General features: G+C 40.3%; 1 protein-coding gene across 1 annotated transcript; it reads left to right on the top strand.

The window, feature by feature from the left end:
* Window positions 1-1,199: 1,199 nt before the first annotated feature.
* On the top strand, window positions 1,200-25,391 carry AFG3L2 (AFG3 like matrix AAA peptidase subunit 2). Its single transcript, XM_038128011.1, has 17 exons — window positions 1,200-1,426; window positions 6,457-6,556; window positions 7,041-7,109; window positions 7,574-7,689; window positions 8,637-8,789; window positions 10,953-11,027; window positions 12,445-12,566; window positions 14,884-15,157; window positions 15,717-15,854; window positions 17,543-17,696; window positions 18,286-18,393; window positions 18,515-18,640; window positions 19,671-19,781; window positions 20,359-20,474; window positions 21,392-21,592; window positions 23,080-23,274; window positions 24,386-25,391. Exons 1-17 carry the CDS (start codon window positions 1,301-1,303, stop codon window positions 24,626-24,628), a joined length of 2,427 nt encoding a protein of 808 aa, XP_037983939.1. The 5' UTR covers window positions 1,200-1,300; the 3' UTR covers window positions 24,629-25,391.
* Window positions 25,392-27,721: the final 2,330 nt, after the last annotated feature.

A 27,721-nucleotide genomic window follows, 5' to 3' on the forward strand; every position in this document is an offset into this window, starting at 1 on the left:
TGACAGAGAGTGTTGTGAATGGTCAGACTGGGATGTTTCCTTAACAGTAATAACGCCAAACGCCTGAGTTCACCTAGAGGACTTTGCACGGACTCATTCTACAGCAAACACATTGATATGAAATGCCTTACATAATGGGGCAAAAACAGGAGACCGGTTTCCTTATTTCCTACCTCCAGGCTTTGTAGAACTTCACTGCAGGCTAAACCAGCCCTGGCAGCAAGGAGACCCACCCTTCTCAGTGATGCTGGGCTGGGCTGACCCGTGCCCTGCTGACTCACCCGCACCCTTGAATCAGCAAAGGGATGGGGACAAGCTGGAAAGATGGGCTGGGACCAATGGCATGAGGTTCAACGAGAACAAATGCTGGGTCCTGCACTTTGGCCACAATAACCCCACGCAGCACTACAGGCTGTGGTCAGAGTGCTTAGAAAGTGGCCCAGTGGAAAAGGTGCTGGTCAACAAGAGCTGAACATGAGCCGGCTTGTGCCCAGGTGGCCAAGAAGGTCAGTGGTTCCCTGGCCTGTGTCAGAAACAGTGTGGCCAGCGGGACCACGGCAGGGATTTTCCCCCGTAAACAGCATTGGTGAGGCCACACCTGAAATATTGGGTTCAGTTCTGGACCCTTCAGCTCAGAAGGACATTGCGGGGCCGGAGCGTGCCCAGAGGAGGGCAGTGAAGCTGGTGAAGGGTCTGGAGCACACGTCCTGTGAGGAGCAGCTGAGGGAGCTGGGGGTGTTTAGCCTGGAGAAGAGGCGGCTCGGGGGCGACCTTATTGCTCTCTGTAACTGCCCGAAAGGTTCTGGCGAGGTGGGGGTCGCTCTCTTCTCCCGGGCAAGCAGGACAAGAGCACATAACTTCAAACTGCGCCAGGGGAAGTTCAGGTTGGACATTAGGGAGAAATTCCTCACAGAAAGGGTGATTAAAGATGGGAATGGGCTCCTCAGGGAGGTGGTGTTGTCACTGTCCCTGGAGGTGTTCAAGGAGAGCTCGGACGTGGCACTTGCTGCCATGGTCTAGTTGACGTGGTGGTGTTGGGTCACAGGCTGCACCGGATGATCCCGGAGCTCTTTCCCGACCGGACGAATTCCGGGACTCTCAGAAACCCGTCCGCTCCGGTGCGGGCGGCGCTCCGGTGGTGACGGCGGTGGGCGTGGTCAGCTCGCAGAGCGTGACCCGGGGGCGTGGCCCTCCCAGGGGGGCGGGGCCAGGTGTGCCCTTCGGACGCGGAGGAAATGCACGCGGAGGCGCGGTGACGTCAGGCGGCGCGGGCCGGCGGTGACGGCGGGTCCGGGCGGCCATGGCGCACCGGTACCTGCTGCTGGCGCGGGGCGGCGGCTGCCGCCGGGGGCTGCCCGGGGCCCCGCTGCAGCAGCTGCGCTGCGGGAGGGGCCTGCTCGGGGGGGCGAGGCCCTGCCTGGCGCAGGTGAGGAGCGAGCGGGCCGGGGATCGAGGGAGGGCCGCGGTGGCGGTGGCGGGCGGCCCCGGGGCGGGGAAAGGCGCCCCGCTGCTCGGAGCCGGGCGCGTCTGTGCTGTCCGCGGCCTTCCCCGGCTCGTCCTCGCCCCGTTCGGAGGAGGCAGCCCCGGCCTGCTCGGTACCGGCCCTTCCGGGCGGCGACGAACGAGGGCCCGTGGATGGGTGAGCGGCCGGGAGTGCCGGGAGAAGCTGCGGGCTCCTTCGGCCGCAGCAGAGTCGTCTTGCAGAAGGAAGACGAGGCGACACCTCAGAGCTGCTGCTGGGGTTGCATCCCGCCGGTATTCATAGAAAGTTAGAATGTTAGGAGGTTGAAGGGACCTTAAGGTTCTTCTCTCCCCAACTCCTCTGCCATGGGCAGGGACACCTCCCACTATACCAGGTTGCTTAGAAGCCCGTGCAGCCTGGCCTTGAGCACTACCTCTGCAGCTTCTCTGAGCAGCATGTTCCAGTGTCTCAGCACCCTCACAGTAAATAATTTCTTCCTGATATCTAACTTAATTTATTCTCTTTGAATTTGTATGCATTTCTTCCTGTCTTATTGCTACAGTTCCTCATAAAGATTCCCTCTTTGGCTTCTCTGTAGACCCACTTCAGATACTGTAAGGTAACTGAGCTCTCCATGCAATTTTCCTCCAGGCTGAGCAGCCCCAACTTTCTCAGCTTCTCTTCACAGAGGAATGTTCCCACATTCCCATTGGCTTCCCAGGTGCTGTGTCCCACCTGATTCCAAAGTTCTTTCATTGCTTTCCCAGGGTGATGAGTTGTGTTAGGTGGGTTTGGGGCTGGGTGAGAGACTGAAATATTAAAGATTAGTGACTGAGCAGTTTGTTTTGGGTGTCAGTGTTCTGGAAAAGAGGAGCCTGGTTGTTTGCATCCCAGGATTGCACAGTGTAATGATTCTATAAACCTGCACCTACAAGTGTGGTACTAACTGGTAAAGCATCATGTCTGTGTGTTCATTCTTAGTAAAATGGCCTTTGCTGTCAGTTGTTACAAGATGTGTATTACCCTTGTCGAGAGCTCTAACACAGTGGGGGAACGACAGGCCTGTGGGGCTGCTTGGGAAAAGGAAGATGCTTAAGTCCTCTCTCTTTCATGGGCATCTTGCTTTGCTTTGTTTTCCTGTAGCATAGAGTGGAGAGCAGCCACGCCTCTATAGCTGTGAAGGGTATCTCTAGGATAGTGATAATTGTGAGAGGAATACACACAGAAGGATGTTAGTAGCTTTGTCAGCATGAATATGTGGCTTGTTTTTAAAGGTGAATTTGGTTTTGTTTGATCAGAGCTGAACATTGTTTCAACCATAAATAAAACATTGTCAGCAGTGCTGCTGATCTCTTAGGAAGCTAATTCCTATAGTTCCTATTTGGAATCAATCTTAGGAAGGGGACTCTGTGTTCATTCTAGCATCTGGCTTTGCATGTAGGCAGAAAAATGAGGATCTTTGTTCCATAAAAGCCATTACTTTTTTTAAAATTGATCTTTCTGCGAGAAAAAGTGAGTAGCTTGGAATCACAGAACCTTAAAAAGGCATGGCTTGGAAGGGATCTTAAAGATCCTGTAGTTACAGCCCCCCTTGCCATGGACAGGGACACCTCCCACCAGACCAGTTTGCTCTGGGCACCATGCCGTCTTCCAGGCATCCACAACTTCTCTGAGCAACCTGTTCCAGTTGCTCTCCACCCTCTAGGAGTAAAGACATTCTTCCTAATTTCTAATCCAAATCTTTACTCCTTTAGTTTAAAAACATTTCCCCTTGTCCTGTCACTATGCCCATGTAGAAAGGAAGTTGCATTAAGGTAGATTTCTTTACCAGCTTTTTGTTGTGTGTTGTCCCCTTTTCCCATTCTTATCTAGTATTTTGGTGGCTGTTAGATAATTAAGACACTTGGTTTAATTTTGCCTTGATTTGGAACTTGATAATCGGTAAAGCTGTCAACTTCTAGCTTTCTAGAATTAACAGACTCTCTATCCTATTTGTATAACTAAGCAAGTGGATTTTTTTCTTCCTGGTTTGTGTAGCCTCAGTTTTCTAGAAATGGATTGTGCTTACGAAGTTTTGGAAACTTTTTAAGTAGTTCTGCTTGTGGTCTTAGGTTTATGTGGCACTCTGGACTAGTAACATTTTATGGGTTATTTTAACTCTAAAACTGACCTTTGTGTGTTTTGCTTATCTAGAACTTACATTTTAAAAAGTCTTGATTTTTAGGATGGTGTCACAAGGTTTGCCTGAAAGAAAAAATCAGGTGTTTGTTTTGGTTGTTTCAGGGTTTTTTTTTGTTGTTGTTGTTTGTTTTTAACATGCGGTATAATTTTTTGCCTCTGACTGGGAGACACTTGGCAAGAGTTTCCTGGTATACAGCCCGAAACAACATCCAGTCAAAATGTGCTCTGCTTGCTTTCTCTCTGTTTAGGCAGCGGGTGTGCTTGTATCAGCTAAGCTTGCTGTGATATTCCCATTGCCAGACAACCCCAGGGCAGGCCCTGTATCAGGATGATCAGTTTTTGTGCTGATGTTTTAGAGAGTTCTTGAATATCTCCAGTGAGGGAGACTCTACAACCTCTCTGGGCAGCCTGTTCCAGTGCTTAGTCACCCACACAGTAAAGACGTTCTTCCTCCTATTCAGGGGGAGCTTCCTGTGCATCAGTTTCTGCCTGTTGCCTCTTGTCCTAATGCTCAGCACACCGAGAAGAGCCTGGATCCACCTTCCTGGCACCCTCCTCTCAGATACTTAAAGACAATAATGAGGTCCCCTCTCAGCCGTCTCTTCTGGAGGCACTCAGGTGACACTGAAGGTGCCATGAAGTCACTTGTTCCTTTTTCTCACAAAGCAGCTTCAAAGCACTCGGCTCTCTGCATATTAACTTGACAGGTGACTGTGTGTGTTCATGGAATTTAGGATCTGTAGAGACAATCTGACAAGAAGCAAGTTCCATTATTCAGATCTGCCCCAAAGCTCTGTCTGCCTACCCTTCTCTCTCCTTCACTTAAACTATAACTTAATTCTGTAGTAAACCTGTGCTAGTCTAGCTGAGCCAGGCAATTAGATTTGGCTTACTTAAACTTTTCTTTTAAACATGAGCAGTTGTTTCGTCTTAGATGGAGTAAAGCTTTCAGAATATCCCAGTCTCTTTGCAAATAAAAAGTATCTGAGTTTGGAGAAGAACTAAGTCCCTACTTTTTGTGTGTTGTAGGGGACAGCTACAGGAGACAAACCCCACTGTTTGAGTTTTGTCAGTTGCTACAGCATTCACTCCCTGTCTGTATTTGAGCTATACATGATCTGTGGCAAGCTCTTTTTATTTTATTGCCCGCGTGGCTGCATCCCACTTGTCCTAAAACTTCTTCTAGGAGCACAGATGGAATTGCTCCTGTTGGAGGTCATATTGTATTGGATTTAGTAGCTGTTCTCTACATTAGCTTCTCTCTAGACAATCTGCACTGCACATGCTTCTGAGAATCAGTGAAATACCCTCTTGGATTTTCAGTGTCAGATTTTATTCAGAGACATGCAGCAGCACAAAACTAATCTTGATGAAGCAGCCCAAGAATTCTTAGCTCAGTATGCAGCAAAAGCAAGGAATGAGAACATTTTGGTGTTCCTCTTGGTTCCAGCAGGTGGAACTACAAGGATGCTCGAAATAAGTCTAATGTATTTCATCATTTAATAGTGGGTGGAAGGGGAAGCTCCAGACAGAAGATTTCAGCAGAGTTACAGCATTCAGTCAATGAATGACAGCATGCATATGTTAGTTCTTGTGTGCAACCAAGCAATCAAAAGTTGCTTTAATATGCAAAAACGGGTTTTGTTTACAGCTACTGTACCTTGACTATAGCACTGAGCTTCCCTTCACAGAATTAGTCCTGGAGGTGATAGTCCCAGATGGATGTTTGCTGTCTTGCAAGGATACTTGGAGTCATGTTTTCAGGAACTGTTGCTTTTCAGTTAGTGTTTGGTTTTTGCATTTTTCTATTTCTATTGCTCTTAAGGTAAATAGCTTCAAGTCAAAAAGAACAGGAGACTTGAGTGCCTTTATGTGGCAGAAGGGAGTGGAGGCAGAAGGAAAGTCAGTCTGAGGGGAAATCTTGGCATGGATAATATTTTGTTCTCAGAAGTATTAGAAAAGCTTATGAAGGGGATTTTATCTAAAAATGTCATTCTTGAAGAAATCAGCTATGATTTCTCTTGAATAAAATTGAAGTTTGCACTTTTTTTAAGTATTCAGCTCTAGTAGCAAAATTTTGTTAAGAATTTGTGAGTTTAAACATTTGATTTTTCCTCATTGCACTTAAATGGTGAATAACAGTAAACAGCCTTAGAACAAGGAGCAAGGACCAGAACAAGAAGAAGCCATATTAAGGCTTAGGTTTGTTGTGGTTTTATAACTGGATGTTTACCCTCTTAGGACTTTAGATCTTCTTTTTGAAATGAGATTCCTTGTCTGTTTTAGTTTCTTAGCTGGATGTCTGCCACATCCCTTTCTTTTGGATTCAAGTAGACATCTCATGTTCAGAAGCTACAACTTCTTAACTATTTGAAAAAAGGTTGCAGACAAGACATGATTCAGTAATGTGTGGATCATGCTTGTACAGTCACAGTTAATGTTGCACTTTTATGTCATTTGGCTGGTATGATTAAATGTGTCCCATAGAAATCAATTGTGTATTTAATGTTCGTAGCTTGTAGTGTTTTCTGCTTGATTTTTCTCTTTAAATGAACAATGTTTTGTTTGTGTGTAAGATGAAACTCGGTTCTTTACAATGAGAATAAATATCTCCTTGCTGTAGAAATTACTCATTTGATGAACTTTTATTTTTCCATTGTTGTCTTACTTTCTGGCACACAGCAGTTACTACAATATCTGTTGTAAAGTTCCAGCTGTAAAGTATTGTCTGACTAGCTGCACGGCTCTACTAGAGAGCTTGAAGATTTTTGTGGCATGTTCTTGTTGCTTTATATTTCTTTTTCATCTTTCAGCTCTGTGACCAAGTTACCCCTGGAGTTACTGCTGATAGAAGCACTGTTTTGGCGAGTGTAATTGCTGCTTGCAGAAGGCTTTTCTCTCAACCTCCCAAAGGTGACTGTAACTTTGATTTGTGAAACGAAGCAGACTGCTTACATACCTTGCTGAGGACTGCACTTATGTGCTATTTAGCTTTATTGTCCGTGGAGAAGTCCGTTCTTGTGCCAACCAGCCTATAATCTTGAGATGGAACATTTGATTTATGGGATTTTTAGGAGCTATTAAAGAATAGTGTCATTTTCTCAACTTCACACTATGCAGTGGAGCTTTCTGTTGGCCAAAATTTCTCTGTCTCTGGTTAAAACATAGCTTTGCTTCAGGTTATTAAATAGATGTGGTATTCTCTTGTCAACGCAGCAAATTTACTTATGGAGATCAGGAAAAGCTTTTCAACAAAGACAAGAACAAAGCTGGTTTTGCAGTCTGTATGTTCCTTGCTTCTTTGCTGGTGTATACATTCAGCTTGTGATGACCTAAGTGTGATGAAAGAATTGTAAAATAAAAACCAATTGTGAGCTCCTTTCCTCTTTCTCAATAGGATTTGAAAAGTATTTTCCCAATGGGAAGAAATCTAATGGAACTAAAGGTACACCTGGAGAAACAAAAGGTACAAAAAGCTGCTTGACTTCAGTTCTTTGTGGAACGTGTATTCATTAAATTAGATTTTGGCACAACAGTTGTGAGTTTGGGTTTTAGGTTTTTTCTTTATTTTTCATGGAAGATGTATTTGTACCAGATTAGTTTAGAAGTGCAAATGGATATGTTTTTATTATACATGATATGAAAGCAAAATAATGTTATTCTTCTGGAGTAGTATTTATTTTTATGCTTCTGTTGGAGTGCTGTCCCTCAGTTATAAGTTAACAGACCTCTCTTCTGGTCATACCTGTCTCTCTGCCATTTAATGGACTATATATCTGGTTTTCTATGGAAAATGTTGTTTTTCACATCAGCTAATTATTGTAGTATTGCAGCCTAGTATATTTTTCAGAACATCTCCTTAATATAACTAATAAAAGATAATGTGAGATTAGCATAAGATGTAAAAAAAAAAAAATTATTTTTTTTTAGAAACAAAGCAAGCTTCTTCCAGACAACCCAGTGGAACTGGTAGTGGAGGAGGTGGGAGTGGTGGAAAAAAAGGAGGCAAGAAAGAAGAAACTAACTGGTGGACCAGATTACAGAAGGTTTTGAGTTTAAAATATCCTTCCTTTTGTCACTATCTTGTCTTCATGAAATAACCTTGAATGATTTTGCTTTTTAAGGCCATATTCTGATTGCCCAAATCTTGCACGAGCCTCCTGTGCCAGGCCTTTCATGGCAACTGGCTCTAGATGGCTCCCCACTCAGTGCCTTTTCATGATAACTGTTTTGTGCATAACTCCAGAGGCATCTACCTTTGTTCAGGAATGTTAATGAAGTTTAAGCTGCGTGAATGTGGTTGCTAGTAGTCAGTATTCTTAGAGGGGAGCCTCAGACCTTTAAAGGCCTAGTGTTTTGTTTCAGTGGAAATTTGGAGAATTTTCTGACCACGCAACGGTCATTAAATGTAGTTTGCTCTTAATGTGTTCTGACCTTGATGGAATACTGATGTGAGTTTCCTTTTGAAATTTCTTGCAATTTATTACCAGGTGTAACATAAAGATGATGGCACTTGACAGTAGAGAAATATATAAAATATTCCTGTATGTATATAAAGAATGTTTTTGCTGCATATTTTTCATCCTTCTTATTTTTGGTTTTGGTTTTTTTCTTCTGTTAGTTTTTTTCCTTTAGTTTTTGTTGGTCTTGCATGCACTCCTGGAGACCAAGGATAATTGTTTTAGAATGGAAGCGGAAAGGTCATGTGATTTTTTAAAATTTTTTTTCCTTTCTAAAAGCAGTAGTTCATGGATCAAAACTCTTCAATTACTGTTTGCAAAACACTTAAAGATTTTCTGTTGCTGTAATTCCTCAGTTCTGTGTGAAATTTCTGAAGTGTGTTCATACAACACAACAGACCTTTGTTTAACATTCTCTGTGGCAACCTTGAGGGCAGGGAATAGAAGCTACAAAGAAATACCAGAACCTGTTTCCTATGTGCTTACTGTATTACAGACTAAATTTTTTTTTTTTTGCCTTCTCCATTTCCTAGGGTGACATTCCATGGGATGTCAGGGAGTTTCGGATGTACGTAGTGGGAAGTTCTTTTTTCTGGACTATGGTTGTGTACTACTTCTTCTTCAGGGTCCCCGGAAGAGAAATCACCTGGAAAGACTTTGTCAACAACTACCTTTCTAAAGGATTGGTGAGTGGGGAGGGGAGTCAGTGTGCAACATCAGAGTGCTGAAGATGCTCATTTCCACCTCCCCAGTTGGGCTTGTGTTTGTGTGTCTGTAGAGTGAGAACTGGCTCAGTGGAATTTTCAAGGGAGAAAGGAATTAGCTTTCATTTTAATCAGTTCCTAGATCTGATGTTCTGGATGGATGTGTGAAGATTTATGTCAATTCAAGAGAGGAGAGGGAATAGCAACTCAGGACAAAACTGTGGTTGGATAACTCATGTGGGTGCTGGGGCACTGTAGCCACACTCTCTCTGGGTGTGGCTTTACAGTACAGGTAAGCTGACATAATGGCTTAAAGAGACATGCCAGCTGCCTTTGGAAGAAGTTTGCTCCTAACCTTATCACTTGCATGAGCCCATACCTCTGAAAAGAAAAGGTTTTCTGCTTGTTTCATGTCTGAAATCAGTTCCTTGGGGAATCTGAGAAACAGCAGTAAGAACAGAAAGGAATGGGTGGGGAATGGAAGAATCATTTTAAGGACAATGCATTGGCATCCCTTCACCAGCCTGACTGTGTTGTAAAGTAGCCTCCTCTCTTTGTTTTCTCCTCTCATTTTTTCTTACCTGGAGCCACTACTGGAGCAATCAATTTTATCATCAATATCCTATCTCTCTGTAGAACTTGGCAACTTTCCATACTTGGAGTAATAGGTTGGTGATGCCCTGAAGCTCAGGAGATTGTGTCTTGCACAGGCTTTTTCCACTTCAGGAGCCATGAGTTCCTTGCTCTGCTCCCTCCCTGCTTGTAGCATTACCCTACAGATTAGGAAAGCATTGGTTTGCTTTGTCCTCTAGGTTTCAGACCTAGAGGGATTTTCTGTTAACACAAAATTAACCTTCCAATACCTTACTTTGGTAAGCTGCTGAACAGGGTGTCTCTTACCATTCTTTTCTAACTGATCTCTGCAGAGCTGCTCTGTATGCTTCTGCCCAGACTGTCTTACAATCAATCCTGTTCTAAATTGGTATTTTTGTACATCTTGTGAAAAAAAAACAAACCCATACTGATTAAATTTCTGAAGCAGTAAGACACTTAAATCTGTAAAAATACTTGTTTAGCTGTTACAGTGAACAAAGCATGAAGCCTCCTTGCAGAAAAGCATTGGGAAAGGAGGCTGTTGCACAAAACCAAGTTTCTTGTGTCTTTGTAAGATGTAGTGTGGATATTCAGATATTTGTGTAGCTATCAAGTGCTGTTGGCTGCCTTAGTGGTGGGGAGAAGACAGCTCTACTGGAGTCATGTGCTTTTCAAAACAAAGGTGTTCAGGTAGTGTTGTGTGAAATCAGGTTAGTTCTGGAGTGACTTCTCAGCTCATGTTTTGCTTCAGTTCTACCAGAAATGGCCACATGTAGTGAGTTCAGGGAGCAACCTTACTAACCTGTGTACAGTTCAGGCTCACCTTCTAAAACTAGATCACTAGTTTTAAAAGCTTTAAAAATGTTAAAATCAGTTATTTTATGGAAAAGGGAAGAAAACATGGAAAAAATTTTAGTTGACTTCTAAGAAGGTCCTGTCAAATCCAAGAAATTAACCATTGGTGGAGACCTGTAAAAAAGATCTTAATGGTATATATCTGCTAAACCTGTAGCACAGTTCCTAGGTTTATACGGTATCTGTTACCCCAGCTAAATAGATTATGTAATTGATGTTATAGTATTTAATACTGTAGCACAGGAAGCCCTTTCTATTAGGGAAAACAGTTGTAAGAACAAAGGTCAGATTTCCCTCATTTTGCTCAGTTTGGTTTGTTTTGGAAGCTGCTCTAAAAGTTTGGAATCGTATAACTTACTGTTTTTGGCGTTTGACCACTGAGACAATTAACTACTGTTTAACTGTTTTACTGTAACTGATTTTAGCTGATGCATGCATTGAGTTTTTCTTTGAGATTAGGATACTATGTCAGTCTTTCAATCCTAATTCCTATGTGCCATTATTCCTTTTTTTCCTGATTACATACATGATTCCTAATGGCAAACTGTAGACTGTGGAACTGTCCTGATGTACACGATTAATTGTAGTCTCCTAAGTGGAAAACAGAAAGATTCACATTTTGTTATCTGAAGCTGTGGTGGAAGCACAGTGACTGTACACTCTTCACTCAGGTTTTGTTCTTTTCTCCTCCTACAGGTGGACAGACTTGAAGTGGTGAACAAGCGCTTTGTTAGAGTCATCTTTGTTCCTGGAAAGTCTCCTCATGAATGGGTAAATGCTTTTAATACATGTACATGAGGTACTAGAAGCAGCAAAACAGTCTTTTTATGTAATGTTTGAGACAAAAACTTGGTCTGGATCATTAATAATTTCTTAATCAGAAACATGTTTTCTTGTTACATTATCCTCCATCCTGTGTTTTTCACTTTACTGTATCAGTTGTTTTGCCATAGATACCTTTAAACTATGGCAAGTAGTTCATTTCCAGCACTGTGCTCTTTAATACAGATACTTAAAGAGGAGAAGCAAGAAATTGCTGAAGGTTCTGTATTTTTAACTGCTGTTTTCCATCTGCTCAAGAAAATCCCAGCCTTAAGTCCACATACTTAGGAATCTTTTCCTTTCCAGACTGCTTTTAGCCAGTCACTTGAGAAAACAAAGAGGAGAAGTGTTTGTTTCCAAAGTATTTATTTCATGGAGTTGCTCTTCTAGTAGCACAGTGAGGAATAGGCCGATGCAGGTGAAAGTTTTCCAAAGAGTGATACCCAGTGGCCGAGACCTATGAAAATTTTTTTTTTTAATAGAAAATTCAAAGAAGCAGTAGAAAAGTTTTATCAGGTTACCTCTTCTTAGGTGGAGGAGCTTTTCTTAACTGTCTATCTGAAACAAGGTCTGCAAGTCCCTCCTGGGTAAAGTGAAATCTGCAACAATTACCTAATCAGTGGGTTTCATTGTGGCTTATTTATACACCTACTCTTTAGCCCACATACAACCAATTGCCTTTGTTTCCCAATCAGTTAAGTGCTCTGTTTTTTCTTTTTCAGTTTAGTGTAAGGGGGGACAAGTCAGGCAGGTCATAGTGCAAAAGGGGAGATTTTCTTGACCAGATCTCAACACATTTTGAAAGTAATGGCTGGATTTTTCTGTCTGGTCTGTGATAAGGTTTTGCTTATTTTCTTTTTTTTGTTTGTTTGTTTTGGGTTTTTGTTTTTTTTTTGTTGTTGTTGTTTTTTGTTGTTGTGGTTTGGGTTTTTTTGTTTGTGTTTTTTGTGGGGTTTTTTGTTTTGTTTTGTTTTTTGTGAAGACAGCTGACTCTAAAGCTAGTATAAACTGCAGAGGCTTTTCTTAAGAAAAGCAAAAACATTTGCTAATCAGAAGGGCTGAGACCTTGAAATGAAGCAGTAAGTTCTATTTTTTTTCTGGAGAAAATGCCAGGATTTCCATCTGTTTAAAGTGCCCTAAAACTATTGGGATTTATCATCTCTGCAGAAGCGGTGATGGATACAAGTGTGTTCAGGTTGGGAGCTTTAGATTTGTTGTGTGCCTCTTATACCAGTTAAACACTTGACAAGGCAACTTAAACTTGGTCCAAATCTAACACAAGGAATTACCAGACTAGAAGAAGCTAGCTTGTAGTGAAGGTGAAATAAGACAGGACACTTGGTCATCTCTGCTTTTCTCCTTGCAGTACGTCTGGTTTAATATTGGTAGTGTGGACACTTTTGAACGGAATCTGGAGACTGTGCAACAAGATCTGGGAATAGAAGTGGAGAACAGATTGCCTGTAGTCTACTCAACAGAGAGTGATGGGTAAGAAGTTGCTTTAAAAAGTCTCTGGTAAAAACAAAAGGTTGTGTTTACTGTAGAGAAGTAGGTTTGTAATACAGCATACCTTATGCTTCACTAGGTGGCAGTATTATCAGAATAACAATCTGCATGGGTTTGTTTCTGAGTGTTAAGTGTAAGAGAAGCTGTTCAGTACTTTGTCTATGAAGAAATCCGTATCCTCCTACTCTAAATATAGCTTCTTATTATATAAATGTTTTACTGTAACTCCTTTCTTCATTTAAGCCCTTCCTTCCCGTGATTTTTACTAGAGCAAGAGTTAGCTGGGCACAGCAGCGGAGCTCCCAGACATGACACTCATGTAGATTTTTGAACAGACAGATTATGTCATAGAACCACAGTATATTGGCTGAGATATTCTGGGCATCAATTTTTGGCCAAAAACTAAGCATAAGTTAAATTTTGGAGTCTTGGAAAAAAACAAGAAATGGATGATTAAGTAGATGGCACTAATCATCTCACAGGCACTAACCTGCCTGTTAACAGAAACTGGAAGATGCATCATGCTCTTAATTTTTAGGAAAAATAGTACTGGTATTAGATTTACATCATGGTTGTTTCCCATTAGGGAATCATGGCTCTGATACTAGATTTGTGTTCTTTGTATTAGCCTTATAGCTGAATTTCATTGACCTTATTTAGAAGACAGTAAAAGTGTTTCCCTGATGTATTTTCCAAATGGCTTAGAAGGCAAACATAATCTTGTAACCCAAGGACTAGTTTCTTTTTGGCTCTAAGTGAAGTGAGCAGTTTAGAAATCACTCCTGCTGATGTCTGTCAAATAGGTTTTTTATCATCAGGAAGTTCTGCTTTGGGTGTAGTAGCTCATGTGACTAATGAAAATGGCTCATTTACTGCCTCTCTTATGTTTACATACTTGGTCCTTGGGGGTATTTGTTTTGATTTGGGGAGATGGAGGGGAATGTCTTGGTTTTACTGCAGCGTGTGTTACCAAGCTGCTGCTGCCTCTTGGTCTTGGTGGCAACAACAATGGTGGCTTTAACTCTGGGCAATCCTGCAATTTCAGACAGAGGTTTTTATTTCCCCATTCTACACACTGCCTGCCTCATTTCTCTATTTTTATAATGGAGCATGATCTTAAGGATGGTCCATAAATAAACCTGTTGAGCCCTTATTTTAACAAACCTGGGGAAAAGTGCAATGCAGCGCTTGTGTGAAAAGGCTGCATGTTGGCCTGAGGCTTCTCACCACAGACTGGGAAAGGTAGATCAGTTCCTATGCCTTTTTCAGCCTCGTACAGACCTTTGCTTCCTGAATCCCTCTTCCTGACTACAGCTCTGATCCTTTCCTCCTCAATGTTCTTCATATAGATTTATATATATTGCTCTGCCCCAGGAATGCCACAGAAAACAGGAGAGAGCAGCTATATATAATCAAAGTACTGCTGTTCCCTGTTGGATCAGAATCTGCTGAATACCACAGTAGAGGGAAAAATCCTTCTTTTCCTCTTTATCCCAGGAATGTGGGTTATCTGTAAAGCCTGGAAATCCTGTGCTTTATGATTGTCCTTGTCTGCATTTTGTTTTTGCCGAGTGTGGCTGGAACGTCTTGTGAGCTGTTTGTTGAAGCTGTTCCTTTTCACAGAAAAATCTGTACAGTACTCAGATACTATGATAAAGAGGACTGTGTTAGGGTTTTGGGCTTTTACAGAGCTGTGCTAGAAAGCTGGAGGACAATGGACAATGAATGATAATTTAAAAAAACCAAAACCACAAAACAGAAACAAAAAACCCCACCCCAAGAAACCACCCCCTCCCCCCTGCAAATCTGTATAGTTGAAAATGAAAATGGAAACATTGAAAGGAGAAAAAAAAAAGTAAAAATATGAAAGAGCTAAGGGAAGAAGAGTGTGTATTTTGGAGAGAAATTTCTGCTTGAAATAATAGGATACACTGTCTATATGCTAGCTAATGCAACTTACTTTGAGAATATAACCATTTGCATAACTAGTCCTGTAAATTTACCTTTGAAAAACAAGCTAGTTCTGTTTATTAGGTAATGCAATTTTTCCACTGCAAAACTCAGCAATGTTACTTGATGTGCTTGGTTTAAAAACAAGCAACTATAAGTATAACAATTTGTTCTCAAATTTATTTTGATGGTTTCCCAGTGTGAACAACCTGCAGAAGTACAAACATTACAAGTTAATAGAGTATTAGTCCTGAATTTGCTTATGATGGAACCAACATCTTATATGTGTTATTTGCAGTAATGGATTTTTGTGATAGGTTTCTCTTTTTTTGTTTGTTTTTCTCCACAGATCATTTCTCCTCAGTTTGCTGCCTACAATTCTGATTATTGGTTCATTGCTGTACACATTAAGAAGAGGTCCGGCAGGCTTGGGTCGGGCAGGGCGTGGAATGGGAGGACTTTTCAGTGTTGGTGAAACTACTGCCAAAGTCCTTAAGGATGAAATAGATGTTAAATTCAAAGATGTAGCTGGCTGTGAGGAGGCCAAATTAGAGATAATGGAGTTTGTTAACTTCCTCAAAAATCCCAAACAATATGAGGATCTGGGAGCAAAAATTCCAAAGGTAAGGGGATGATGACTTAGACTTAGACTTTATTCTTCTAGTAGTCCTCAGTATTCTAAACTGTACTAGGATTGTTTACATATGCAATGCTTTCCAGCTTCTGTCTTCCAATCAGAAAAAAAATAAGCAAGCATTAAGTGTCAGGAGTGTAACTGTGGTGGTAGAAGACTTGTATTCCTTGTGGAATACACTATCCGTCAGGTGGACCAGAAATGATACACGTACAGTATAACAGCAATCTTGCAGGTAGTTATTACAGAATTGCCTTTTGGCTGTGCTGGCAGGGGAGTCAACCTGATGACATACCTTTCTTTTTCTTACTTAATGTGTCAGTCAAAGAAAACACCATTCCTGCAACTCTAAGACAGCATGGTAGTGCTGTATCTAATTTGTTTTTGCTTTTGCTCCTTTAAAGGAGGGATTAATCTTCAATTATTTCCTTGCATGATTTTGACTGTGGTGAAAGAAAAGCCAGAGGGTTCAACATCATTAACATGTTATTTTACAGGCTTAATATTATGTTTTCTTCATGAGGAAAATATATCTGTTTCTCTTGCAGGGGGCAATTCTGACAGGTCCTCCAGGTACTGGGAAAACACTGCTGGCTAAAGCTACAGCTGGAGAAGCCAATGTGCCATTTATCACCGTCAATGGCTCAGAGTTCTTAGAGATGTTTGTTGGTGTGGGTCCAGCACGAGTAAGTCTTTGGCCTTGCTGTTTTCTTTCAGTATTGGCTGTTGAAAGGATTTTGTCAGGTTTGGGAGACAAATGGTTTGATTACAGTTGAAGTTCTTTCTTCTATGCAGATTTCTTACAAGTGATGCCAGATGTACATCTAAGCACAAAAATCAGCAGTGTACCTTTAATAAAAGTTACTAAGGCAGTTCACTGGCTGGTTTCAGGCCTTTAAGGATGTGCCTCTTTTTAGGGGCTTGAGAACACAGAACAGCACTCTTCAAGCTGTGATCTGAAGTAAATTTACTAGCTGGATCAGAAATCTGTAGCTCATTTGACTACTGCTCTGAGAATGCTTCCTCCTGCTCTAAATCCTGTTTCTTTGAAGAACTGTATTCTCTTTGTAGTTTTAAATTCTTAGCTGTCAAGAGTTGTCTAGGACACACAGAAAAGCTTCTGGTTGAAAAGCTTCAATGACTGATTTCTGGAGATGAGGTGGTTCAAATAACCAAATATATGTCTAATATTTTTTGTGCTTTTCTGCCTTAACTGTCTTAAGAAAGCTCACTAAAAACATGTGAAGTGGTATAAACAAGTTACTGATGGTATTTTATGGTAATTAAAATTTGGGAAAGTATTAGGTATCCTAAAATAATAGTGATACTCAGACTTCTGTTGTCAATAAATACCTGAAATGCCCTGAAGGAAACTTTTCTGTACCGGTCTAGGAAAGTACTTTTACAATCCAGTGAAATTTGTTGACACAACTTTGGCTGGGAATCAAGGTTTCAACACAGCTGATAATTTCAGATGCCTATGGAAAACAATATGAGCAAGTTTAACTTTCAGTTCCTATTAATTTACTAAATATGGCAGTTGGTAGTGATGCTAAATTGATAATTTGTAAATTTAATATTCTAGAACTAAAACCACTTACACTGCCTTGGTTTCTTTGGTGACTTTTTAGTGTATATGTATATGGAAATCTTTAGTTTCCACAATACATATACACTAAAAATAGTCGTATGATTCTGGATTTCTGCTTATTCCAGTGAAAAGAGAATTCACTTCAAGCATCTGACACGTGTTTGTCTTGTTCCTTCATTGTACTTTTTTCAAAAAATTTGTATGGCTTTCTGTAGTACAGCCCACTGTCCAAAATTTGCATCTCTTTATGTGTGCTCAGAGGAGCGTTCTGTAATTGCATCACTAATGTGTAAAGTAGTAAAGCTCTGAGCTGCATCTAATTCTCACTCAGGTCAAAATTCTTCCATTAATTTTTCATTTCCTGTTTTCTCCAGTTCGATTCCTCGGTTGTAGATCTGTTAACTCACTGAACTGGTTTTAATGAGGTCCTTCTGATAGGTTTGCAAGCAGAGCAGCATTGCAATGTTGCATCTAAAATTCAAGTCAGATTGTGCTGCAACTACCACAGTAGTTAGGTAATAGCTTGCTTAAAATATGAAAGTCTAAAAAAAATTTCAGCTATCTGCACATGTCCTGGATGTTTTTTTCTAGACTTCTAGAAGTTAATTTAACTTCCAAATGAATATTTGGAGGGGCTGGCTGAAGGCTTAGGAATGAATGCTTGTTCAGAGCCATACCCAGTTGTAGGGATACTGTTACTGATGTGCCTCTTCCCACCCCTCCACACCCCCAAGTCAAAAGAGTTACAAACCAGTCTGATACATCCTCTGTTCTTTTGTTAAGGTTAGAGACTTGTTTGCTCTGGCTCGTAAGAATGCCCCATGCATTCTCTTCATTGATGAAATCGATGCAGTAGGGAGGAAGAGAGGAAGGGGCAACTTTGGAGGACAAAGCGAGCAAGAGAACACACTCAATCAGCTTTTAGTAGAAATGGATGGTGAGTATTTAATGCCTAATACTATGTTAAAATAACAAGGATATTGGAAAGAATATGCTTGTTCAGACCTGCTAACGAAGATTTGGATTCCAGCTTAAATTCAAATTGTCTCTGTTTCCTTGTTTCCTAAAATAAAGCATGGTGACTCACTTTGCTGCAGCCTGATGTTTTACTAAAATTTATTCAGAGGAAAAGAACCCTCATTCTGTATCTCCGAACTCTTTGTCATAGTTGAATAGGTAAAAAAAAATTCTTCACAATGAGACTAGTCTGTCTGTAAAAAAAATACAGCTAGCCATGCTGGTTCTGTGATTTCCTGAGCAATTAATCTATTATTGTATTTTGAAGATAAAGCAGGATTTGATATAGTACTTCACAAAGCAGAGCCCAAGGCCATTTTCTTGCTTGTTATGAAAAGCTGGACAATGCAGTAATAAATAGAAATATTTTCAGCTTTAAGATTATTTGTTTAACTGTCAGTTCTTACACGAGCCTGTAAAGTGGGCAGTTTTATTTCTGTTTTTGGTGGGCTTTATTTCCCACAGAAATTATATTTACACAGCTTTTCTCTATCACTTTTCTTTAACAGGATTTAATACAACCACAAATGTAGTCATTTTGGCAGGTACTAACAGGCCAGATATTTTAGACCCTGCTCTGATGAGACCAGGACGTTTTGACAGGCAGATTTACATTGGTAAGTTTTACCTGGGTGCCTGCATTCACTGCAGCTGTTTATACATGTAGCCTCCTTGCACACACTCAATTTGAATATATATGTGTGGGGAAAGTAAAACCATATGTCTTCTATTTTAAAGGACCCCCAGATATAAAAGGAAGAGCATCTATTTTCAAAGTTCACCTTAGACCTCTGAAATTAGACACTGTCTTAAATAAAGACAACCTAGCAAGAAAGCTTGCATCACTAACACCTGGGTTTTCTGGTAAGTGATTCCTAATGCCACTATTATTCTCCAAGCTTTAGATATTTGATTTCCCTACTAATTCTGGTTTTCTTGCACCTGATATTCTGGATGGCATTTGATTTCATTGTATTTACAGCCTGAAATTCTCTTTGCCTGTTAGAGCAAGTAGGAGATCTCTCAGGGTCTCAAGTTTTGTCAGCTTCAGTCAGGGTGACATGAAGAGGGAGTTTCTTCTGTCTTCAGTACAAGCAATTCAAAGGTTTCTGTTTGTTATCACTCCTGTGTGTGTTCTTCCTTTGTTTGTCCTTTCCTTTGTTTGTTTCATTCTTGGACAGTTCTGGAGAAGACCTGGGTTTTGTGGAGTTTGTGTGCATATTCTGTAGGGGAATTTATGTTTCTGGATGTAAAAACCAAAAAACAGTGCAGAATTCAACTACTGGTCAGTACAGATTTGAAATTAATTAGATTATAAGCCAGTAATGAGAGTTCTCACATCTATTCTGAATTCAACACTTGTGAATTCTTCACTGGTTTTTGGTCTATATAAAACTGGTTTTCTGTGATTTGACTGTCAATGTTTCTGGTAGCTGCAGCGATGATGTTTGTTACCTCAACAGCACTACTGCAAATAGTTTTAACAAAAAGTGGATGGCTTGAAATCACTAATGTGAAAGGATATCTTCTAAAGATATGCCAATACCTGAGCTATACAGAATTCACATGTAGGAAATGCATGCAGCTAAATATATACCAGTTTAAGTATAATCTGTCGCAGACAGAAAAGGAAGTTGGAATGTATGAAACAAGTACTTCACTGGTAATAAACTTTATTTGCTGGCTGTCTACCTATGAGAAAAATCCTGAAGCCTAAACTGTAGTACATGTATTTAAATATATCTTAAATAATTAAGCTATTTCAGAACACGTTACCTTTAATTTTCAAGCTCAGTGAGAGTTTATAGCTAACCACTTATAGGTAAGATTATGTTTATGCTAAATTCAGAGAAAAGTGTTGAAAAGGATCAGTAATTCTCGCCTTCTCTTTTAGGTGCTGATATTGCTAATGTTTGTAATGAAGCTGCTTTAATTGCTGCAAGGCATCTCTCAGATGCTATAAACCAAAAGCATTTTGAGCAAGCAATTGAAAGAGTTATTGGAGGTAGGTGAATAGCACCACTTGTTTCTTAAAAATTCTAATAGGCAACTTGCTTTTTTATATGTGTAGGAAGCCATGCTTTTGAATCTTTGTCCTGTTCTTCAAGGTTGTTTTCTTTCTCTCTTAAACACACTTGAGATTTAGAAAAGAAGTATCCTGTCTAAATTGCTGACTTCTGTAGTAGAGGAAGGGATAGAAAGAGAAATTTCATCAGGAGACGTCTCTAATTTCTTCTTCAGAATGACAAGAAGAAAAACTGTTTGGATTTAGGGATTCCTTTAACTGCTGCTAGCCTGAAATAGTCTAGAAAAGATTTTTAAAGTTCAAATGTTTTATTCAAATATTTGAATATTCTTAAGAACTTCCATTGAAACTAGAAAGTCTAAGGAAGGACAAGATTACAATGAAACCTGGAAGATGTGAATTTCTAAAACTTGCAGGTTTTGGGGAGATATTTAAACTTTTTCAATGGATCACATGTATGGCCTCTAAGTATTGCTCACCATCTTTGCAAATGAGGTAAAGGATTTTAGAGGAGAAAGTTGTGTCTGAAACTATTAATCAAATTTATTTTATAAAGGTTTGGAAAAGAAAACTCAAGTACTCCAGCCAGAGGAGAAAAAGACAGTAGCATATCACGAGGCAGGGCATGCAGTTGCAGGGTGGTTTTTGGAACATGCTGACCCTCTGTTAAAGGTAAGAAGGCTAATTTGAACTTTTAATTTTAACAGTAGTATGGACAACATCTTTTTCCTTGTGGTGTCCCCCCCCAACTGTTAAAAAGATATTTAAATGTATTAGAAAGCAGTGTGAGTGTGTCAGTTTTAGAGTACATTTTTGTTAATTTATTGTAACTTTCTTTTAACTGTTTTCTGACTTAGCTGTTACATGGTTTGTAGTATAAATGTCCTTTGAAAGTGAGAGACCTGTTCTTCTCACGAGTCTGCTGCCTTGATGGCTGCTTTTTCTCTGATGCTTTCAGTACTGATCAGTGGTTTAAGTTACTCTTGCCAGGTTACACATGTATACTTCAGGAATATAGAAAGCTAAATTTTAGTTTCATTTTGCTTTCTTTTGGGTTCACAGCGTGACAAGTTGAATGCAGAGGAAAAAGCACCCCAATCTCCCAAACTTGCTTTAACATTCATAGTTTTGCATAGCTGTGTTTTTCATCTCATCTCAGGCTTAAAAATAATATATGATTTACTTCTGGAAGAAGACGTGGAAATTCCTTAAACTGTTCAGAATGCTAAAGGTGGAAAAATGCTATATCTATTACAGAGTACATAATGCCCAATACATAACCTTCAAGGAATTGTGGATTTTAATTAAAATGGTATTTAAAAAATATGATACCGTTTTTAGAGAAGATATGACAGTGGTCTTACCTTTCTTTTCCAGATATTCTAGTAGTTGTTATTCCAGTTTAGAGGTAGCCAGGGCTTTTAAGGATAAAACACAATGGGGGCAAAACTGTAAACGGAAATAATGTCTGAATTAAACCTCAAGGGTGAGTATGGTGTAGGTTGTGGTATTAAAAAGTAAGTCAAACTGAAGAATGCTTTATGGTTTTTAACACTGTTTAGTTGTAGCACTGTTACTTTTGTTTGTAGGTATCTATTATTCCACGTGGTAAAGGACTGGGTTACGCTCAGTATTTGCCCAAAGAACAGTATCTTTATACCAAAGAGCAGCTACTGGACAGAATGTGCATGACTCTGGGAGGACGTGTGTCTGAGCAAATCTTCTTTGGAAGAATTACAACTGGTGCCCAAGATGACTTGAAGAAGGTGACCCAGAGTGCATATGCTCAGGTATGAGACTTCGTTTTTTCCTTTACTGTTTTCTTTGTCTCTGACCTGACTAATTGCTGTGATGCAGTTTCATCAGGTGCGTCCCCCATAATCCTTGTTTCAGAAAACACTGTATGAATAAGCATCATGGTGTTGTTTAGAGATGCTGATGACTGAAATATTTTATTTCAGTCTCACAACAGCAGTCTGTGCATTAGGCTTCAATTACTGCCCTACATCTGCCCACAGGAGCATACACATTGCAGTTGGATCCCATTGGATTCAATTACATGTGGGAATTGTTATGCTTGTTTTAAAATGGAATTCAGTGCTCAGATTTGATCGTATCATCCTACATTTACAATTGCCCAGTGTGAAGATTCTATTTGGATTCCCACTTGAAATCCAGACAGCCTTGTTTTGAAAGCACTTTTTGATGTCAGTTAAGGCTGTGGGAATTAAGACATTGGTTTGTGTTTATATCATATTAACTAATGTAGATGAGTAATTTAAAATCTTATCAATGCAGTGACTCACCTAAGTGTAGCTGTGGGCTGCACACACGCGTGTTACTACATTTCCTGCATCAGGACAAAGGGTGTCATGTCATAAGACACTCACAAGGAGCAAGAGACATTCTGGAGTACACTTATCTTCCCCTGCACGCTTATCTCCAAACCCCACCTACTTCCTGGTCTCAGGCGGGCTTCTTGTTGCCTCAGTTCTGGAAGGCAATGTTTAATGATATCCTGTTAATTCTATGAGATCTGCAGTGACTCTTGCTCAATTTTAAATTAATAAAATAAGTACTTACAGACTTTTGTATACGTCAACCAAAAGTATCAAACTTTTCTTAAGAAAGCAGGTTAAAATGCTTGGTTCTAATGGTGAGATCTCTTTGAATTCTGAATATTTGTTGTCATACCTATGTGGATCTTGCTAGACTGAGAAGTGCTGCTTTAGTAACCATCAAATTGATAGTAGCCATGGAGTGAATAAATAAATAGCAGTTTGAACTTGCTTCTGCCTCTGCTGGAGCAAAATGCAGCTTAAAACATCCACATTTGGCAACCGGACAAGTCAGTATTCAGTACTGAGAGAAGCAAGATAAGAATTGTTTGACATTTGTAGAGGAGTGTCTTGGGATGAGGGATAGCATATGATTTTTGGACTTGATAGAATACTGCTTAAAGAAGGCTGAAGTGTTTTTTGTGTAATATCTTAGAATTTAAACAGCAGAGCACTATGCATACCGCTAGCAATCACTTTAAAATGGTGTTATTTGTGTCCTTCACGTTAATCAGTAAAAAGAATTAAGTGAAAGTCAATGCAGGTGTCTTAACTTCAGTGGACTTGAGTTTTCAGGGAAGGGTTGATGTTACAGGAAAAGATTAGGTTATAGCAAAAGGACTTCTTCCTTTCCTTTTTGTTGGCCATATTTTACATCGACATACCCTAAATTCTTGCTGTCTCTCCTTTGTTTATTTGATTTTTTTTTTCCCCTCCAGATTGTTCAGTTTGGTATGAATGAAAAAGTGGGGCAGATTTCCTTTGATCTCCCTCGTCAAGGAGACATGGTCTTAGAAAAACCTTACAGCGAGGCAACTGCCAGGCTGATAGATGAAGAAGTGCGGTCGCTAATTAACATTGCCTATGAAAGGACATTAACTCTGCTGACTGAGAAGAAAGCAGAAGTGGAGAAGGTGAGCATTACCAGTGTTTTTAGCCACTAAGTTCCAGCTGGTAAGCCAAAATCTGAACTGAAATTAGATTTAAAATAATGACTATATAAGTGTATGAGGAAGTTTGCTCAAAACCCATTTGATGTAGTCTTAAGAATGTGTCACAAGACTTAACAGAAATCTCCTTTTGTGTTGGAACACCTCTGAGCATCTCACAAGCATGATTTAAATCCTTCCCTGCTTATGTGGTCAATATTCCTTTGGAAAGTTGGAGGGAAGAGTCTGGCTGCTAACATAGGGTTTAGAAGATGTGATAGGCAAACTTAAAAACCCAAAGATAAATACCAGGATCCCAATTTTTTTGTGCTAAAGAAGCGCTGGTAAGCAGGGAAGTTCATATGACTTCCTTTTTTTCTGAATTCCTTTTGAGCGTTAATAAAAATATCTTTGTCTTCTTCCATTCTGTCCCTTGGCTGCTTGTGATCTGCCTCACTGCAGCCAAGATTCAGCTTGTGCATATTCTTTTTCTTCATGCCACAAAACCTGATACAGCAAAAGGTTAATTTTCTAGGATAGGCATCCAGTAGGCTTACTGACGTGGAGACAAGTTTGTGTGGGCTCCAAAAATCCTGTTGTAGCAGGCCAGCATCCCAAAAGAGATCACTGAATGTGATTTGTGCTGAACAATGAATTCACTGACCCAAGGCTGCAAACTACCCTGGTGCAGTGTTCACACATTGGTATTTTATGGTGCTCTTGAGCTTGTAACACAACAGCAGCCCAACTGAACCATCCCCACTGACTCGAAGGGAACTTATTTTCATCTGCCACTTAATGTCTTGCATCAGGAGCCTTTTGGCAGAAGCAAAAAGCTGCTGTTCTGAAGCAACAGTGACCCACAGTGAGGGCACTTTGCTTAATCTTAAAAGCAGGATTAAAAATAAAATGGTATTTGTGCTCCCTAAAAATGCTCAAGGGGGGGAAGAATCTTGTATCTGATGAACTTTGAACAGCCTGGTTTTTTTAATCAAAATTAATCAATGCCAAACGAACTGCCTTAACAAACTCTTCCAAATAGGAGAGCCATCTTGGGTATTTGATATGTACGACATAACTTGTTGTGCTATTCCAGGTTGCCCTGCGGCTGCTGGAGAAGGAAGTGCTTGATAAAAGCGACATGCTAGACTTGCTTGGCCCAAGACCATTTGCAGAAAAGTCTACTTATGAAGAATTTGTGGAAGGTACAGGAAGTTTGGATGAGGATACTTCACTACCAGAAGGCCTTAAAGACTGGAACAAAGAGCGTGAAAAAGAAAAAGAGGAGACAACAGATGAGCAGGTCGCTAGGCAGATCAGAGGAGGGATGCCATTTTAACTGTGAAGTGTGTGCCCATGCTGACTTGCACTCTGGAAGAGAAACAAACTCACCTAGTTTGTACTTCAAAACAAAAAATATTTATTCAACCAAACTGTATTAGGGATGGGTGGAAGAGTGATCTCTTGGGATGAGATAAGGAAGTTCTGCTTCTGATGTACATGTGTGAGATCATCAGTTCACTGGTAAAAGGTGATCATCTTTTGTTTGCCAGCTGGAGAAGCATACAAGGAATTGGAGCTGCAGTGGAACGCCAGAACTGAGCCTCTCAAGCCTTGGAACAGTTCAGATTCATGCACAGATTTTGTGGCACTGTTTTGTTTTGTTTTTTTCAAACATCTGTAAGCTTACAAAAATCAAAGGGTTTTTTGATTATTTATCTAAACTATACCTGTATGTGACCTATTTCCAAAAAGAAAAAGAATCATACAAAGTGCATTGTCAAATGTGAAAGTCTGGTTGTACAAAGTACTAGCTTTGCAAAACTATCAGCCCTTTCATCTGACCCTTTCCCCTTCACCTCATTTTGATTTTAGAGTTTGTCTACAGAGAACTGCCATGTAAGTTGACAGTGAAACTGAACACTTGCTTAAATATCTTAAAATGTACTCATGGTTCAGTGTCTTAAAAATTAAGTCTGAAACTGTTTGGCTCCTGCAGTTTTACCAGTCAGTTTTTTACAGAGTTCTGTAAACTATTGAACATATGAATGTGATGTGTAAATACAGTTTGAGTCAATAAAAACAGTACTTTTCTGAACAAAGCTGTCTTTTTTTTTTTTTTTTTATTGCTGGTTTCTGGGTATAGAATTCAGAACAATGCAAAACTCTGTTAATATAGGGTAAAATGGTTGTGTTCACAAATACAAGCAGCAACCAAAGCCGAAGGTGCTAAAGCAGATTGTCAGAATTTCATACTCATTTGCTTAACAAAAGCTATGGGGATTTTCCCCCTGCTTAGTTGAATGCGGTTGTCTTAGTCATCTGCTTCTTCTTGTCTGCTGCCTGTGAACTATTCATTAGTTGGAGAATTCAGCTGTTCAAAAATTAGTGGCCTTTCTCCTCATCCCAGCAGAAGACAGGGAAGCATGGGTGGAGTGGTGGTTAAGGGGGGGAAGGAAAATGAACCAATCTTCTCTGCTGGACCAAAAATCCTTTAAGGGTAATGAGTCAGAGGGCAGGTTAAAAGGATAACTAGTAACTGATTCCATCTGTATGTTGCAACATAGTGGAAACCAGTAGGATGACAAAGGAAGAAGTTTATCTGAAAGTTTAGACCCATGGTTCTGAATGTATTTGCATCACATTATTTATGGAAATTATTCTTTTGGATTTTCTTTTTCTTCAGGACAGAACTTCTTCCATCTGTGATATTACCTGGCTATACAGTAAAGAGGAATGAGAAATACAGAGCAAATATGGCTATTTTGGGTATATTTACTGGAAATTTTTGGTTGTTAAACACTTCTATTTATCCTTATTGCATTTGTTAAAGAATGGATGATAAACAGGAAAGCAGCCTGAAAAAAGCTAAACTTAATTTCCTTAATTTTTGGAGTCAAAGTTTAAAAAGATTTATTGCAATAGTGAAATTCTTCTACAAAACTCAAATCTTGCACACAGGATAAAGCACTGCTTGATTTCTGTGCTTATGCTCTAGTGTTGTAGCTTACATGTATTCTGCATTAATGCCTTTTTTGTTCTTTCTCGTCCTCCAGTTTAGCTGAACACTTCTTGTCTGCGATATTCAGTTTGTAGCTGGTGCTGAGAACTAGCTGTGCTTATACAGTAAAGGTCAGAGTTCTGCACTTCTTCATTCCTTGCTAAATAAAACCAACAGAAAACTCAGCAATCAACCACCCAAACCCTTAACCTGGCTCTTCACAATGGCACTACCAGGCTCTGAAAAAAATCATCTCCAGGAGATGGTTTCTCTTACTCCCTGTTTGTGTCTACTAATAAACTCCACTCCTGTTCAGTTGCAGCATGTAATTAATAGATGTATGAAAATGGCCTTACCTGTCCTTTACCTTTGCCTCTGTTTTAGAGCATTAACTTGCTTGCTTAGCCTTACATTAGCAGGTGCCATCTTTTGTGCCAAAAATGGCAGAATTTGACAGTGTTGGGATTTTAGAATCAAAGACATGGAAAAACAACCAAAAAAAAAAAAAAAGCTGTTTACCCAACCTGCTTCCTTGAAGAGGATTGCTAGCCTCCTTCAACTCCCAAATTTAGGATGTCAGGTGGTTGAACATAAATCAAGAAAATCTAGTCAGTGCTGTGTCTGCCAATAATGCCAGAATAATTTTTGCAAGCGCAGTGAGCAGTGCTGCTTCAGCTACTAGGGGCCTGTGCAGCACCAAGGGAGGAGTTGAGTTCCCTGCTCCTCCCAAGGCCAGGAGAAGGAGCAGCTCTAGACCCTCTTTCCCAACCTGACTCTGTTCCCACATTTTCCTGAGGGATACAAGCGCAAGAGAAAGAATGGAGAGCATAATCTGAGCAGTAATCATGGGATGCAGAGAAAGCAAGAGCCTGACATGGTTTGGCTAAGGCAGCATGGGCAAGGACTCTCCTGACTGTGAGCTGAGGGCCTGCTCCATTCCTTGCCGGCTTTGACCAGAGTGGCTTTGCAAAGTTGCAGACCTATGGAGTTAGATTCTAATTTCCTGATACCACACCCTCTTCCCAGGCAACAGCTCACCCACTCCCAGTTTCCAAGTGGTGGCAGTGGTGTAGGTTGCCATCTCTTCTCCCCAGCCTAGCGTTGACACCTGTGTTTGTGTCTGAGCAGTGGGAGCTGCACTTCTAGGACTCCTTGGTCTGGCTTGTCCTGGCAGCCTGCTGCTAGATACTGCTCTGTGGCCAGGTGCAAAGCAGTTAAAAAAGAGAAAAATACGATGGGCCAGGCAGAGAAAGAAAAGGTTTCAGCCAGAGACTAGGCTGAAAAACTGAAAGCGAAATGAAAAACAGACAGGTGAGGACTTTGAGAAGAGTAACAAAGCCAGGTGGGACTCGGCATGGAGATTGCAAAAAAAGAGAGAAGCTTCCAAGGAAAAGGCAGGAAGTTATTTGAAAGGAAGTGCAACTGAAGAAA

This window comes from Motacilla alba, chromosome 2, assembly GCF_015832195.1.
Source record: "Motacilla alba alba isolate MOTALB_02 chromosome 2, Motacilla_alba_V1.0_pri, whole genome shotgun sequence".
In the NCBI taxonomy this organism is placed as follows: Eukaryota; Metazoa; Chordata; class Aves; order Passeriformes; family Motacillidae; genus Motacilla; species Motacilla alba.